Raw genomic sequence first — 18,067 nt, 5'->3', positions numbered from 1 at the left:
AATTTCTCGCTTGCATAAATAACTTTAAACACGTTTTAAAGTAGGTTGCCAATGAAGAAAAGTATTGTAATCTTAGACCTGGTAAGTACTCGGAATACCAAAGGTATTTTTCGAAAAATTAGCCCGGATGTCCCAGTACATTTAGTGTAAATGACGGCTATAACTACGTATCTAATTGATCAATCAATCTGTTTTTTTAAGAAGCGTATTTCCAAGAACTTTTAAAACCTGCTTTAAAAAATTTTATCTGATTGAATATTTACAAAGTTCTAATTGTTTATAAGTACAAAAATTCGACCAATGTTTAAACAAGCGCCAGAGCTCTCCTAATTGATGGATTCGAATTTTTCAAAAAAAGTTTGAGAGCTTGAGAGCCCTTCTATATGTGATTAAATTTTCAAGTATCTAAGGGCCTTGGTTTTTGCTGTGCAAAATTTTGAAAATTTGCAATTTTTTTTTAATCTGGATTGCAAAATTATTATGCAAAATCTATCGAACCGATTTTGATGAAATTTGGTGTGATGATTCTACATAACATGAAGTTTGCTTGAGCCAAGTATAAAGGTCCTAAACTCAATTTAAATACACCGAAAAAAATTCCCTAAAAAGTATTGTTTTTTAACCCTTTTTGTGATTTTTTCGATTTTTACCATAATAATCATGATTCATTCGATTTGTAGCTAGTCATGTTTTGTAAAAAATTTAATTACAAACATTTTTTTCCTCTTCCATTTTCGCCTAAAATCAACTCTTAAAAAAATACATAATTAAATAGGAAGAAAAATACATTTTTCCAATTTTTTTAACATATTGTGCCGTCAAAAGTTAAGCTCACGTTTTTTTTTATGCGCATAGAAAAATTTTCATTTCTAGTGATGTTTGAAACCAAACCAAAACAGATACCAACTGGTCTATTAGTGTAAAATATAACTGATTAAGTAATTATAATTAATATCGTTTATTTCATTTGTTCATTATATAAACAATAAATGCAATGTACAGGGTGTCCCACTAAGGTCGGCGAGGAACGATATTAGGGAAAGTAGAGCTTAGGGAATTTTTTTGTGCTGAATTCGTTTATGTAAAGAAAACTATAGCATTGCATTTAAAATTTTTAAGAACAATCCATAAAACGGCATTCTTTTGACGCCATCTATAGGTTTCCATATTAAGGTCAATGACATTACATATTTACCACAAGATAAAGCATGAAAAGACCATTCCAACGAGAGGTATACCACTATGGGCATTTGATAAGCCCCTACCCTTTCTGTCGAGAGATAGAACAAATTGTCATTACAAAAGTTATGCGCTATCCATATTTGTACTATTTAATATCCCTGAATAGGAAACATTTCTGAGAAAAATTCAACTATATGTTTTGGTATGTAGATTGCACCCCCTAGCGGCCGAGCTACGAACTTGAAAAATATTTCCAGCGATTTATCTTGGTCGATTTATTAAACATCATTTTTTCCCGAAGCTTTAGGACGTATACTGTCCCTAATATCGTACCTCGTCGACCTTAGTGGGACACACAGTCCCACAGTAATATTTTTTTTATAACAGATGACAAGTATGCAGTGAAACTATTTTTTTGTGTATAGATTTGAGTTATAAGTAGCTAAAATTTAAAAGTTACAAAAAAATATTATCAATAGGACATCGTCAAGTTACTATAAAGCATGTCCCATTTTAATCGATCACCCCGAATAATTTTACAGGATGACCTCAAATTGAAAAACCAGAACAAAAGTTGTAAAGTTTTAAGGGTACGATAATGACCTTGACTTTGATCATGGGTCGGATTGACCTCTAGGGCCCTCTGAAGGTCAAATCAGCTATCCGACTGCGATGTTTACATGTTAGGGCAAAGGTTGAATTTTTAGGGCAAGTTCCGTACAAACTGTCTAATTGTAACTCTGACCTTGGTCCTGGGGTCACATAAAAATGTTTCATACAAAAGTTACGTATTTTTTCCCGCAGAATACGAATCTCCAATAAAAAATATGTTTCCATTTAAAAAAATCAAAGTTGATCTTGAAATAACCGTGATAAATGACTTCAAGGTCAAATTTGACCACCTCGAAACCTGATAACTTTTGTTCGAAATAATTTTTTTATAAAAGTCGAATTAAAAAAATTATGCGGCTGTTACATTAAAATGGAACACTTTGTATAATTTCTTTCTTTCTATTTCATATAAAAGGTTAGAGTTTGTCCTGTTTATCATAGTCGTAAATGTCAGGGTAAAATCAGCAGTTCTCAACAAGTATTCTGCTAAAAAATCAGGGATATTTACTTTAAATTTGACATTTTTATTCCTAATTTTTTTTGCAAAAACAATAAAATAAATGTACGCATTTACGATTCCCCTTGTATAATCCAAGTTTTGCACTAACCTAATTTTAAATACATAATAGCAATAATATGCAGTACCATATCGCATTACCATTTTGGTATACAGTGTAAATATTTTGTCAACTGCTTGCAGCTTAAGATAGAATTAAATTTGTTATTGTTAAGAATATTACTCACATACTTACGCACAAAACTTCATGCCAGTGCTTTCTTAATTTGCTTATATAATATTTAGAAATGAAAGTTTAAACCTGCATTTAGAAAAAAAGAAGTCTAAAAACAAATGTTTTGTAAACAAAAATTCTTATATTCGATCGTGGAATATGCTCAATTTCTAGCAATTTCTATTATGAATGCCTCAATGTATGTAAATAAAATACAGTGTGTTAAAAAAGATGTAAAAATTTTGTTACATTTTTACATTTTTTTCTAAAACTTGTAAAAAATGCAATTTGCTACTTTTGAACCGTATTCTTTTACTAAGATTTTTGTCCTGTTGGGTTTCGTAAATTTTTTTCAACAAAAGTATAGAAAAATTAAAAGACTACTTTCCGTCGAGCTCAAATTATAAAGAAAAGCAAATTATGTTACCTTTTACCGGAGAATTAAATTTATATTAAAAACGCTGTGGAGATGAAGCCCACGTGAAATGTTTCTGAAAAAACCTCAAAGGCGTTTGCTTTTGTACTGAAATAGGGTGTGTGGGTAAGTGTTTTATTTTTATAATTAATTCTTCTATGTATAAAAAGTTCAACTTGTCGACATACTTATTCGAACATTATTCGGTTTTATTTTGTTTTCAAAGTTAGTCTAATATCGGAGTCAGTTTAATATTTTACAAATAGGTAATTAGTTAAAAACACAGGTAACTTCCTGTTTAGCAATCTCGAATAATAGAGACAGAAAATTTACGGTGTAATATAAACATAAAAAACATAAAGCAGAAATACCACTAAATAGAGACGTACAGCAAATGGTCCATAAATTTAACTTGCATTTCATACACCGTTAATTTCAGCGTAGAGTTTTTCATGTGAAATTTAAAACCGGAACTGATATGTATGTAGTATAACAGCCATGTTATACGTAGCCACTTCGCAAAGAAATGTAAACAAAAGTTACTGCCTGCTGAAAAGTAATAAAAATAGCAAAAGTTAAATATTTGGATACACAGTTTGCCTAAGTTTTAAATCATAACTAGTAGACCAGGGCGGATCTGTTTTGAGGTGGATGTGAGAGGGGGCAACATTTTCAAATTTGCGAAAATATATGAAAAATTAAAAAAAAATGCCTATTTTATCCGAGTTGTCTACTTATGTCTTGGAACCTATGCAGTTTGGAAGAATATTGAAGAGGAAAAAAGTTTTAGAATTGAATTTTGCACAATGTACTGTAAGTTAAAAATGTTTAAATTTTTTACCGATGTTGCAAAATAGCAATAATTAATGAAAAAAGGCAAAATAATCAAGTTTTTTTGGATAATTTTTTTTAAATATTTTAATTACTTCGAGGGCATTCTAACTTTAGTAAAAAAAACTTTAGAGTATAATAAAACAACAAACCGAATTAAAATCGGTTATATAGTTTTCGCGAAATAATTTTTTGAAAAAAATTTGGAAAAATTTTTTTGAATTTTCAAAATGTTGCACAGCCTCAAATAAAGCATCTAGATACTTGATCACATAGAAAAGACCGCTCAACTTTTCAAATGTTTTTTGAAAAATTGAAATCGGTTGATTAAGACTGCCACAGTAAAAAGTGAACAATTTTATTCACTTTTTTACATCCATTAGAATAATTTATACACAAGTACTCCCATACATTATCAATTATTTTCAGAAGTAATCATCCCTCTGAAGGGGTAAAGTCATCTCACAAATATACAAAAATTGTAAATAATGTGAAAAAATATTATTTTGATAACAACACAGAAATATTTGGGGTTTTACAACTGTTAATGATTCTTAATTTGTTCACTTTGTCGTCTTTTCAACCCCTAAATAAGGATGATTTTCGAAAAAACGAAAGTGATGTTCATTTTCATTTTTCATGACGAGTTTTTGGATATTTTTAAAATATTTTTAGGATTTTTCCTGTCGCCTCTGTCAAATTCTCAAAAACAGGCGGATTTTGCGGCTTCTCTTTTTAAAGTTAACATATATTTTTTAAACAATTAGATTACAATCAACTTGAAATTTATTTTTTTTCAAAAATTATAATTTTAAAGTACTATTTTTTCTTAATTTTATCTGTATTTAACAAAAAAAATAATTTCCAAATAAAAAAACAAAATTTTTTAATTTGTTTAAGCAAACATTATTTAAATAATTGTAATAATTATAACTACATATATTCATATTCAGAGTGTTGAAATATATACGTAAACAAATTTATTCATTTAAAAAATGTAATAGCATAGGGTAAAATAGACAGTATGCTAAATGCATAAAAAATAAACTTTGTTTATAACAAAATATGTGTAAATTAGACAGTTGGCATTGCGGTATTCAAATTCCTTGGCTCGCGAGACATCGGATTAAAAAAAAGATCGAAATTGGTCCATTAGAAGCCGAGATAATGCAATTTTGTTCGTAGCTTTGCATTTTGAGCGAAAGCCCCCTCCTCACTTTTCGCGCGTGAGAGCGAGAGCTTTTCCGATGATTTATCTATGTTGCCAATAACTAATGGATATGAAAATTTTTTCCAGCTTAAAACTCAGAAAAACGACGCAACTGGATCAAAGATCAAATTGTTTATAAATTAACGGTAAATGCCGATAAACTTTGACCGCTTATATCTCGAGAAAAAATAAACGGAATTTAACTTTTTTGTTTTAAAGCGTCTTTCCGAGTACTTTAAAATTATAATTTTTGAAAAAACTAAATTGCAAATTGATAAATGTAATCTAATTGTTTAAAAATAAAAGTGTTAACTTTAAAAATTTACTATGGCCGTCCTAATCAATCGATTTCAATTTTCCAAAAACCATTTGAAAGGTTGTGCTGTCTTTTCTATGTAAAAAAATTTTCAAGTATCTAGATGCTTTACTTGAGGCTGTGCCACATTTTGAAAATTCGGAATTTTTTTTTCCAAATTTTTTCAAATAATTATTTCGCGAAAACTATAGAATATATTTTTAATGAAATTTGGTGTATTATTTTATTATACTCTAAAGTTTGTTTTACCGAAATTAGAATACCCTCGGAGCAATTAAAATATTTTAAAAGAATTATCCAAAAAACTTGATTATTTTGCCTTTTTTCATCAATTATTGCTATTTTGCAAAATCCGTAATAAATTTAAACATTTTTAACCTACAGTGCAAAATTCAATTCTAAAACTTTTTTTCCTCTTCAATATTCTTCCAAAATATGCATATTCCAAGATATAAGTACAAAACTCATATAAAATAGGTATTTTTTTAAATTTTTTAACATTTTTGCAATTTTGAAAATGTTCCGGACCTCACCCAGAAGGTATTCCAGCAAAAATTCTTCTTCATTCATCTAGTGGTTGGTCCTTTAAAAGTCCCATAGCACTGCGGCCTAATTTGGCCTATTGTGCGTGCCACTACTAGTCCTATTCAGCAAGTAGATTTGTCCTTTTTACAAAGTCCAAAAGCTTCCTTGCTGACACTTCTCTCCGTTCCTTGGGTTCCAAATAGGGTCTCCCAAGGAGCGCCATTCTGCTACGTGCAAATCCCGGGCACTCGCCCAGGATATGCAGAGAAGTTTCATCCGCCGATTCACATCCTCGGCAGACCGGACTGTCTACAAGCTTTAGCTTATGTAGATGTTTCCTAAAGTGACAGTGTCCCGTTATGAGTCCTGTCACTCTCCTGAGCCGGATTCTATTCAAGCTCAGTAGCTCATTCGCTCTTCCCTTCGAAGGATACTCCATAAGCTCCTTAGAATGGCTATGTCCTGGCCTTGAAGTCCAGTATTTCCTATGTTCTGTCTCTGTCCATTTGCCCAGAGCCCGCCTGACCACACTGGGAGATGTGCCACAGAAGGGCTCCGGGCCAATGAACACTGTCTCGGATCCCTTCCTCGCAAGTTCATCCGCTTTCTCATTTCCACAAATGCCTTTGTGCCCTGGCACCCAACACAGTCTGACTGTATTGTTGGTGGCCAGTTCAGTCAGCATTTGTAAACAGTCCCACACCAGTTTTGAACTTACCTTGTGTGCGGCTAAAGCTTTAATTGCAGCTTGACTATCAGAGAATATATATATGAGTTTACGTCTATAACCTCTACGTACATTCTCTGCCAGACACGCCATTATCGCGAAGATTTCTGCTTGGAATACAGTAGGGAACTCCCCCAGACTGTAGCTTGCACTCCATCTGGGTCTGAGTCCATATATTCCTGCACCCGTCCCTCTGGTCATTTTGGAGCCATCTGTAAACCATACTAGGCTCCACCTTTCCAGGGTATTAAACCTTTCCTCCCACTCGCTTTGATCCTCTATTCGAGTCTCAAATGGCTTGTGGAAGTGAAACTTTGGAACCATCTTGTCGGATACCATCCCAAGAATTGGTTCCGACATAGATGTATCTTTGATCCTGGAGTGGGAACCACCCCTCCAGTCATTATTATTCCTGAGTCGATATGCTGCTAGCCGCGCTTCTCTCTCCACCACTATATGCAGCGGTGGCAGATTTAGCATGACTTCTAGTGCAGCTGTCGGGGTCGATGCCATCGCCCCCGTTATACCTAAACAGGCCAATCTCTGAATTCTATTCAGTTTTTCCTTCGCTGTGGTCTGTTGTGTTTTCTGCCACCATACCACCGCGCCGTAAAGAATCCTGGGTCTTACTATCGACGTATACAACCAGTGTGACATCTTTGGTTTCAGTCCCCAGGTTTTCCCAATAAGGCGGCGGCATACACACAATGTCTGCTTCGCCTTACTCACCACTTTTTCCAAGTGCGCATTCCAGGTAAGCTTATTATCCAGTATCACTCCTAGATATTTTACTTCCCTGGAAAGTGTAATGCCCCTCTCCCCTATTATAGGTTCAGAGAGTCCAGTTAAATTTCTTCTCCTGGTGAAGGGTACTACGACCGTTTTGTCAGGGTTTACTGATAGTGCCTGCCCCTTACACCAGTCATCTATCCATTTCAAAGCCTCTTTCATGAGTTCTGAAACGATAATATTATGTTTCCCGACTATGAGAACGACCAAGTCGTCCGCATAGCCTTGTATATAAAATCCCTTTCGATTAAGACCCTCCAGTGCGCCGTCCATCACTAATCCCCATAACAGGGGAGACAGTACGCCTCCCTGGGGGCAGCCACGGCCTACCTTACACCTGGATGTCTCTCCCGAAAGGGTAGCTGTTACTGTCCGGTTTCTCAACATGGTATCTCTCCAACGACATAAAGTGTCATCAAGGCCCCTGTTGCGAACTGCCGAATTAATAGATTCGAAAGGTGTATTATCAAATGCCCCTTCAATATCTATAAAAGCTGCCAAAGCTAGATCTTTGTCGTCCATCGCCCTCCCTATCCTAGAGACTAGGCCATGAAGGGCTGTGTTGACTGATCTGCCTGCCTAATAGGCGTATTGCCCCCTCTTACATCCAAGAAGTGGGATATATCGACAGATCCGCCCTGGTCTATAAAAAAAAACGTTCATCAAACTAAAACAAGCATTTAAATGTACTAAACGTTCAGAACTTTTTAAATTTATTTTAAACAACCTGTATTTTTACAAACTGCACAACTTGTCAGGATACGAAACTATAACTAACTCTCCAAATGTTATTTTCCAATCTTTCACCCGCTATCTACTTCTTCCTCTTTGTATTTGTATGATAATAAACAGAATAAACACACACTCTTTAGTTACGCATCTTCTGTATAGGTATATTCAATGTGGATGACCAAGTATGATGCACCGACAAATAAATAGCATACATTTCAAAAGCGTAATGAAATTTATTGCTATTTATTTGTACCCAAAAAGTCAACTTTACCTGAAAACGATACAATCTTCTATAGGAATTGTGTTTAGAAATGTGAGGATTACGTTTTTACGGAAAAGTTGCCTTTTGCCCCCCGTACATACCCCACAGCGACAATTTTGTGATTTTACAGGGAGATAGGGTACTTCTACAAACCCGTGGAAACGGACTATATATGCAGCAGAAGCAACTACTCCGGGATGCACTTCTGCACGGATTTGCCGCCGTTCAAAAACGGATCTCACTTCTGTAACCTCACCGTTGAAGAGAAAAGGCTGCCGCAATACGCCAACAATGATTCCTTCTGCATTAATTGGAATGCTTACTATTCCAGCTGTTCCGACAAAAACCAGAACCCCTTTCAGGACACCATATCATTCGACAATATAGGGCTGGCGTGGATTGCCATCTTTCTGGTAAGTTTCTTTTCTATCAGTCGACCTCGCCTTCGGGATTAAAAAGTGCTCTTAAATGTAAAGGCAGACGAATATATTTAAATGCACCTTCACTTTAAATCGTCGTCTTGATATAAACTCATCTTACCCCCCACTTCAAAACGTATATATGCGCTAGGTGTGCTTTTTGTTTTTAAAGGGTGAAAACCACCCCTTATTGGAAAAAAAAGAAAAAATACAAATTTAAGCATTTTATGTAATCAAATCTTTTTTATTTATGCAATATGAGCAATTTCATATGCTATCTAACATGAAACTTAATGTATCCCAAATTTTCAACCCGGAAAAACCTTTAAAAACCACCCCTTTGGATGAAAATAATATAAAATTTTTTTTTCAACTTGAAACGTTTTAATCATGCATTTTTATCAAATTAAAATTGATTTCTTAATTAAAAAATCTTTTTTATCGATTGCAACTTTTCAACCCTTGAAAAATACCCCTTCTTTTGAAAATAAAATGAAAAAATATTATTGAAAGAGTAGAAACATTTTAAATGTGCATTCGTATTAAATAAACATTTATTCCCTTATAAAATAATTTTGACTTGATTGCACCTTTTCAACCCATAAAAATTACCCCTTACATTTATATATATACATAAAAAAAAACATTATAATTATATGTAAATGATTATTCGTCGTCACTGCTATTCTCTTCACAATCATGCTCGTCCTCTTCGATGATTGGAGGAGAATTTAGGCAGTTGTCGCCGGAGTATGTTCCACATGTCGAATTACGTATATCCACGTGTCGAAATACGTACATAAACAAAAAAGATCTAAATGCTTCAAAATTCTTGTTTGACCTAAATTTTCCTAAAATTATCACCTATACACCTGTTTATTTTTTTGACGACAACTTTCTTACTTTTTAAGAGTTTTAATCGCATAAAGGCTCATTTTGCAGGGAATTGTAAGGGCTACGTGAACTGATGCGTTGATCTTTTTAAGCCCTTCATTTTTAAGTTTGAAGGGTTTAAAGGGCTCGAAAAAGGTGGTTCTCTCATTCATATGATAACTTAAAATGGCTCTCTTGTATTTTTTTCGTACACCCTTTAATTTTAAAGTTACAGCGTAAAAATCGAATTTTTTAAAAATTTTGAAAAATTAACATTTTCAAAAATTAAGTTTTTTTCGAAATCATGCTTTGTAAGCGAGCCAAAGACCCAGAACATATCCTTAGAACATAAATGAAGAAATCTGTAAATGGATTACAATTAATTTTAATTATGTCGCCAAAGACATTGATTTGTTTATTAATTTTTTCATAAAAAATATGTCATGTTATTTCGATCATATTTTCGTTAATTTTGATTCTAAAGACTAAAACAGCTAATTTTAAAGGTTTTTCAAAGTACTTTAAAAAAGGTTCAAATAGTTTTTTCCTAATATTTATGGTTTTGGCGTTATTTAACGTTAACTGGTTCCAATTTAGTTTTTAGCTAACAAATAAATAATGTTTAAAAATCCATCTCGGTTTATATTGCAATTATTTCCACAAAATGCCATTAGATTTGTTTTTTATTGCCTTTCTTTTTGTTCATTACAACTTTTTCGTTAAATCCAATAGTTTCAGAGTTATTTGCAAAAAACTGTCCGAAAACAAGCACTTTTTCAGTAAAAAATCAACATTTTCAATGACGAATTACTCGGAAAGTATTGGATTATCCAAAAAACTTTATATGACATTTGTTACTTAAAATTGACTCCTCTATCGATTCCTGTGGTTATTTTGGGCTTAAAAATTTCCACCCCCAAGAAGGGGTGGGAACCAACTCCAGGGCAAAAGGACATTTCGGCACTATATAAGTTTTGTTCCTTGAAGCATTCCCCACATGCAATCAAAATTTCACGTCAATCGGTTCAGTTATAAAGAATTCGGAGGTAAAAACCCTGAGTAACTGGACTATTTAGAGACTAAAGTGTCCTTTAATCATTAAAGTACTCATATAACACCTCAGAATAAAAATGCACTTTAGTTCTCTCTGCAATACTGTTTAATTTCTGGAACCATTAAATGAACACTCGAAGCACATTTTTAAACGTACTTTAAATCATCGCTATAGTCACTCTAAATAAATTTTAGCTCAGTGCAAATTGTGCACACATTACAAGACTAAAGTGTATTTTAACCATTAAAATGCTCATATAAATCCTCGGAATAAAAATGTACTCTAATTCCCTCTGCAATACTGTTTAATTTCTGGACAAGAGCAATCTAAATAAATTTTAGCTCAATGCAAAAAGATAACATCTATAGAACAAGACTAAAGTGGTTTTTAATGCTTTAGTTAGGTAATTGGTAACTTCACCATCTTAATTAAAAAATATACTTTAGTCCTGAGGTATATAATATATATAAGTAGGACTAAAATAATTTGATATTGTGAGATTAAAAAATGCACTTTAGTACTCTTGAGTACGTATATTCTGAATAATTAAATGTAAATTCAATTAAATACGAAACATATTTTAAACCTTTACTGTAACAATTTTGCATATATTTTTGTTTAGTGTAAAAAATACTACACAAATTACAAGACTAAAGTGTCCTTAAAGTGCTCATATAACACTTCAGAATAAAAATGCACTTTAGTTTTTTTATGCAGAACTGTTTAATTTCTGGAGCCATTAAATGCAAACTCGAAAAACACCCTAAATAAATTTTAGCTCAGTGCAAAAATATGGTATGTGTACCACAAAACCAAAACAGCCTTGGTAATTGTTCGAACTTCACCATCATAATTAAAAAATATATTTTAGTCCTGCAGTACACAATATAAAGTAGGACTAAAATGTGAATTTAATATTGTAAGATTAAAGAATGCACTATAGTCCTTTGGTGGGCCTATAATACAGTATCCAATTTCAGGATTAAATAGATTTGTAAATACTCGCCTACCTTTGGGTAGGCGAATATTTACAAACACATTTTACGCCTGTATTATAGTTTTTTTAGACAGATTTTAGTTCAATACAAAAATTGTGCACATACCTCAAACTAAAGTGTCCCCAGGTGATTGTTCGAACATTTCTATTTATGATTAAAAAACTGAGTTTAGCTCTTACAGATACAATATATCAATATAACATCAGATTTAAATTTCTCGACAAAAAATGCACTTTAGTTCTCGGAATATACTATCTAACTTTTTTCAATTAAAAACAAAAGAATCTTTACAAATGTCCTTTAAATCGTTGCCATAGTAATTTTATAAATTTTAGTTTATTGCATAAATAAGATATATGCCATTGAACTAAGTGTTCTTAGGTGATTGTTTTCACCATTAGTATTAAAAAGCTCACTTTAATATTGAAGTATAGTCGTATATTATGGACTGAAATGTGAATTTAATACTGTAAAGTTAAAAAAATATGCACTATAGTCCCTTAGTATACTGTTTTATTTTTGGAGGATAAATGCAAAAGCAGACGAACGTTTACAAATACGTCTTAAAACTTCGTAATAATAATTTTACGAGTATACACATACTTTCTTCCAGTGTAAAAATACCAAGACTAAAATGTTCTTTGATTATTTGGTGACCATTCAAACATGTCTCTTAGGATAAAGTAGGATTAAAGATCTCATGTAATAAATCGGAATAAAAATGCACTTTGGCTTTCGAAATACTTATAATATACTAGGTATTTAATTTTTGAGGAATTAAACTAAAAACAGGAGAATATTTACAAATGCATTTTAAACTGCTGCCATAATCATTTTACATAGATTTTAATTGCCGATGATTGTTTAGAATAGTGCACAAGAGACACTAAACTGTCTATAGTAAAGTGTATTTTATTCTGAACTAATTATTAATATAATATAAGACTCATTTGACATTTCGAGATTAAAAAATACGCTTTGGTCTCTTGGGCACAAGGACATGATATTAAAATTAAAACACATGCCGCAGATTTTTATACATTTTGCCTGAACAACCCCTTCCGACTGATGGAATGTCCTAGCTTGAACGACATGAACTCAACTGAAGTACATTCTGTTCATGAAAACCCCACATTTGTCGCGATCTCCACTGTTAATTACTAACCGTGATGAAAAATTCCGATACCCTTGTTTTTTTTAATAACTTCCCCAATGAATTATTCAATCCACTAGATCACCATGTTATCGGGTTCGCCTGTCATGTTTATATTGCGTATCATTCCTGTACCAGCTATTGGAATGTCACATGTCGCATAAATGATTTCCAATGGCTTCCTTTTTACTGTCGTATATATTTATGTTCGAGTGGATAATGTCGAGCTTTTTCCCAGAAGTATAAAGTCGAAGGTTCGATTAAGTTTTCTTGTCTTGTATGATGACAAATATCCACATGCAGTTTTATCTCCAGATACTTATTGGATAGATATGCCGGAAACGTTGAACAACTCTGTTGTACAAGCAATTACTTATTCGACGTAGATACACTCAGGGTGATACACTTTTTATGATTAGGACTTTAACCATCGATAGATCTCGTCAAAATAATTTCAGTTTGAAGTATACACTTTTTCTTCCAAAGGCTTCCTTTTAGAGATATAAGCTCTTTTTTCTTTCTATTTATTTTGTCTTAAACTATGAAAGCCATTTCAAAATGATATTATTTTGACGAGATCTATCGATGGTTAAAGTCCTAATAATAAAAAATGAATAACCCTATATAAAAGTTTTGTTCGTGCTTTTGTGCAATACAAGGGGTGTTTCGAAAAATTGATACAAATTTCAACGACAGAAACCGTTTTTGATGAATAAGAAAACGTTTATTGGGGCAACAAATATACAGGGTGTAATAAAAATGAACCACCAAACCTGGTATATACTTTTTTATAAAACGAATTGAGGAGATAAAGGACGTCAAAGTTCCCAAAAAACGCCTTTCCTGCATTAAAAAAAATCTGATAAACATTTTCTATTACTTATTCTATTTAGAAGAAAAAAAATATGTTTGATATTTTGTTTAGTTGTTCAATTATTCCATTAAAAAAATATAATGTTTCTTATTTATAAAAAATTGAATATACCGAAAACGGAATATAATTCATTAGATTATATAATTTATCATTGAGTAATGCAGATTATGAGTGACGCTTGGTCCAGTATAACAAATTTCAAGTATTTCGAATAATTTTTTTCGAAATTTCTCAACGAAGTACCTATTTTTGAAAAAAAAAATATAGCTTGCCCTTGTTATTTTTGTGAGTCTTACATACACTCTAAGCTTGTTGATATATTTTTCTACCTACATCATATTGATAATAAATATACTTGCAACTTTTTAGGTTATTTCAGAGGGATTTGAATGTTAATCCAGTATCTGTTCAAAAAATAATACTTTATTTTTTGAACAGAGATATTTTTTCAATACAATAAGTGTTATCAGTAACAAACATTATTTAAATGAAGGAGAGTAAATGCTACCAAGTAGGGATTTGTGCCCTTTTCTTCATTCTGTATACTGCTGAATTCAGTAATACTGGTGATCCAATGTGAATTATGCAAAACAATTAAATATGTACATAAAATTTAACTAATATTATGGTACAAAAACCAATGAGTTCAGTGAATCATTTTTCAACATTACAAATATTTGTAAAGGTATCAATATTTAAAAAAAATAAATTGCCACGTCATATATCAAGAAAATTATTTATCATAAGACTTTAATATTTTAATTTCATACTGTAGTAGCTGATTTTAAGACCAAATTAAATTATGCAATTTAATCAAAATTTTTAACTTCATGATAAACTAAACTGTAAACAGCTGAAAAAAATAGTATCAGCAAGTTATATGCTATCATTGAATTTTAAATTGTACTATTTAAAAAGCAGATCTGTTAAATTACTCAAAAAATATATTTAATAAATAAATTCTCACCTAATTATTCAAAAATAAGTACTTAAATAGTTAGTTACTATAAAATCTATCACTTGATATGTTCAAAACGAAATAACAAGATAAATAACATATATACATTAGTTCTTTTCATAAAAATAAATAAATTGAGTGTATCTTTGGCGAATACTTATTAAAAATGAAAGCCAGAAGCAGAGCCACCTGTGATATTGCAGAAACCGGGCAATAAATTCAAGAATTTCCAGGGCATTCCCAATGTCTACCGTAACGTTTTCATATTTATATTACATTCTTAATGAAATTCTCAAAGAGCAACAAGAAAACTGTCCACATTTTCCATATAAATGTATGAGATGGAAACGTTTTGCTATTAGATTATTTAAGGACCCAATATTTCTCTTTTACAACGTAAAGCTTCCACATAATGCAACATCCGCATTTGTGGGAGGCAAACTGCATTCAAATTGCTAATAAAACCGGTATTTCATGTTACAGATTCGGCGACAATCATATCATTCACTGTTAAAAATGTACCAATAGAGGTTTTATTGGTGCATATGTTGTGTTATTAATAATAGATAATATTTTTTACAATGTACGGCAATAAAATTGTAAATTAATTAGGGGATGTGCCGTGCGAGATAAAAAAACGCCTCGCAGCTGTCGTTTGGCTTGATGAATAAATCCAATAAAGTTGTATATCAAATCGTATATCGTTTATGACAGAAATGGAAATTATTCGATGGTTGTTTTTGTTACCAATGACATGAGATACTTTTCACATATCAAAGACTTATACAGGAAGTTCAGGAAATAGTGCACAATCCGCGAAAATTAGGTAGGACCCATTAAAATAATGTCACACCTTCATAATAGCATGCCCCATCGGTAAAAAAGTTATAACTAAAAGATTATAATCGTTTAAGTTGTTGTTAAACCAGTTACCAATTCACTCTTTTTTCGTCATCTAATGGTAATAATTCTTGCACCATGGAAACTTTTACGGATGCAAATGTAATTTTCTTACAGCCTCTGTGTACTGAACCATGACATTCCTATAATTAATATTTTTAAATACTGATATTTAACATTTTATAAATATTTACCCGCCTGAGCTGAAAGTTAGCGTAAAGGTTTAGTGGAGCTTGCTGCGAAATCCTTTCTAACATCCTAAAGTCTATCTTCAGTTAAAACTGACTTTCTTCCAGGTGATTTTCCATTTACAAACACCGCCACTATTTCTGAATGGTATCACCAAACGTCGAATATGCTGAACAAAAATATTATAATCTGCGGCTTCTTGATTCGGAAACTCTTCCTGGAATTGTAAAAAATATGAATGGATTGACTGATTCCATCCACGTTCATCTCGTTGAACACTCCGAAAGTAAGCCTCTACAATAAATTTATCGTTTTCTAACGAACAGACCCATTTTCTATCCTAAAACAGTTCGAGTATTTTATATCGAAGAAACCATCAGTGTTTGCTTCCTTACCACAAAACTAACAGTTAACAGATGATTAGCGTTGAAACACACTTATTATTTAGAAGAATAACGATAAAGTCAAATAAAAATACAATCGGCGCACATAAATAAATACAACAGCAAGCAACCCGGGAAGCACAGACGTTTCTGAATTGACAGATCGTGTCGGTCGGAAATCTAAGAAAACGGAAAGTAATTTTGATTAAATGGAAATAAATTTTAATATCTTTGGTAACATTTACATGTGACGTCAGTTTCAATTATTCTAAATCGCTCGGTTCTAACAAAATAGGAAAAAAATAATTTTTATTTTACTTTCAAGATAAAAAAATTGAAAAATCGAGACTAAAATTCGTACGCCGGCCGTTTTTCCGCTTTCCGAGTTTTTATTGATTTTATTAGTATATCCTCCAACTACGATTACATATTTAAGAAAAGTTTTCGATTTTAAATAAAGTTTACGACTTCTACAGGTTACACAAAGTGGACCTTTCTTTGTAAAGGTGACGGCGGCGTATGACATATAACCATGGTAGTATTTTGTACCTACATTATTTTTTTTTTTTTCACTTAGGTAAATACATAATAAATATGTAGCAAAGTTCCCAATTTGTATTCTCTTTGATAAAAAAATCCTGTAAATTGACTTATTTTTTTATTAACTAGGCACTTAAATGTGTTGAGTATGTGTGTACCAAATTAAAAAAATACTAACAAACTACTACGACTGTAATTCAAAACTAAGTATTTTACTCGGTGCCGATATTTCAGCCAGTTTTTTAATTGTTAAACAAGTATTCCCTAAATATTAGACTTGGGTCCCTAACCCATTTTAATAAAATATATTTCCTGGAAGGGTGTCTACGGTTGCCGGAAGGGCATCTTACATTTCCAGGAATCTAGCACCCATTTCACCCAACAATGGCAAGATAAAGTCAAGGAATTTGGCCCTTCCGTAACCCTTTGCCCGTGTATATTAGGAACAGATGTCATCATTGTTGTAACTCTGTAATAAATTTGATATATACAACCAACATATTTTTTACATTTACAGATTTTTATATATGTTAAATTAGTTAAGTATTTAAGAACAAGGTTGTTCCCCTAACTAAAATTATGTATAAAATATTAGAGATGTAAAAATAAAATATTGTCTGGGGTAACTTTTTTGAGGCACAGTTTTGGTTTTTGTCTTTTTTATTACCATCTATCTGTAAACAAGTTTTTAAAAAAGAATCAAATTAATAAAGAAAAGAATATAAAACAGTTATAAAATAAAATCAATGTTTAACAAATTACTCTTTCGTTTTTTACGTTTCATCGAAATTCCTCAAAGTAATATCCATAAAGTAGTCCAGGGCATTTAGATCAAAATCGACCGGAATAGCAGAAATTTTTAGGTGAAGCAGATATCGAGATGCGGTTTTCTGAATTTTGTTGACGAAGGTCCCAGGAAAAAAGTCTATATCGTCTGGTTAAGCCATTTTTTTGAAAAATGCCTTCTGGGCCGTAAAATGCATTTTCCAATTGCACCATTACTTATATATACCATTATAGGAACGACTGGAAACTCGGAAAAATCGCTCGGAAATCGTTACTCGGGGGTTTTCGGGGCTGCCGAACTCGATTCTGGCATTAGAATTACCCGAGGGTGCACGGGGGTGGCTCTGTGGGGGTGCGCGGGGGGTGAATTGGGGGAGAAATGGCAGCGTGCATGAAAATCGCTCCAAACTCGTTACTCGGGGGTTTTCGGGGATGCCGAATTCAATTCTGGCATTGGAATTACCCGGGGGCGCTCGGAGGCGGCTCTGCGGGGGTGGCCGGGGGGGAAATTGCATAGGCCATGGGAAGCGCTCCAAACTCGTTACTCGGGGGTTTTCGGGGATGCCGAATTCAATTCTGGCATTAGAATTACCCGGGGGTATGAATAA

At 32.5% G+C, this 18,067-nt stretch overlaps 1 protein-coding gene across 1 annotated transcript in view; it reads left to right on the top strand.

Moving 5' to 3' along the window:
• LOC108912687 (voltage-dependent T-type calcium channel subunit alpha-1H) overlaps positions 1-18,067 on the top strand; it is a 183,367-nt gene that overhangs the window by 86,662 nt on the left and 78,638 nt on the right. The window contains exons 5-6 of the mRNA XM_023454612.1: positions 5,890-5,921; positions 8,471-8,745. Of these exons, the coding sequence (XP_023310380.1) occupies positions 5,890-5,921; positions 8,471-8,745 (307 nt within the window). The remainder of the gene's footprint in view (positions 1-5,889; positions 5,922-8,470; positions 8,746-18,067) is intronic.

Source organism: Anoplophora glabripennis, unplaced genomic scaffold (assembly GCF_000390285.2).
Source record: "Anoplophora glabripennis isolate ALB-LARVAE unplaced genomic scaffold, Agla_2.0 scaffold33, whole genome shotgun sequence".
NCBI classification, from domain to species: Eukaryota; Metazoa; Arthropoda; class Insecta; order Coleoptera; family Cerambycidae; genus Anoplophora; species Anoplophora glabripennis.
The sequence above is the reverse complement of the archived record's forward strand: the minus strand, read 5'-3'. Positions and strand labels throughout refer to the sequence as shown.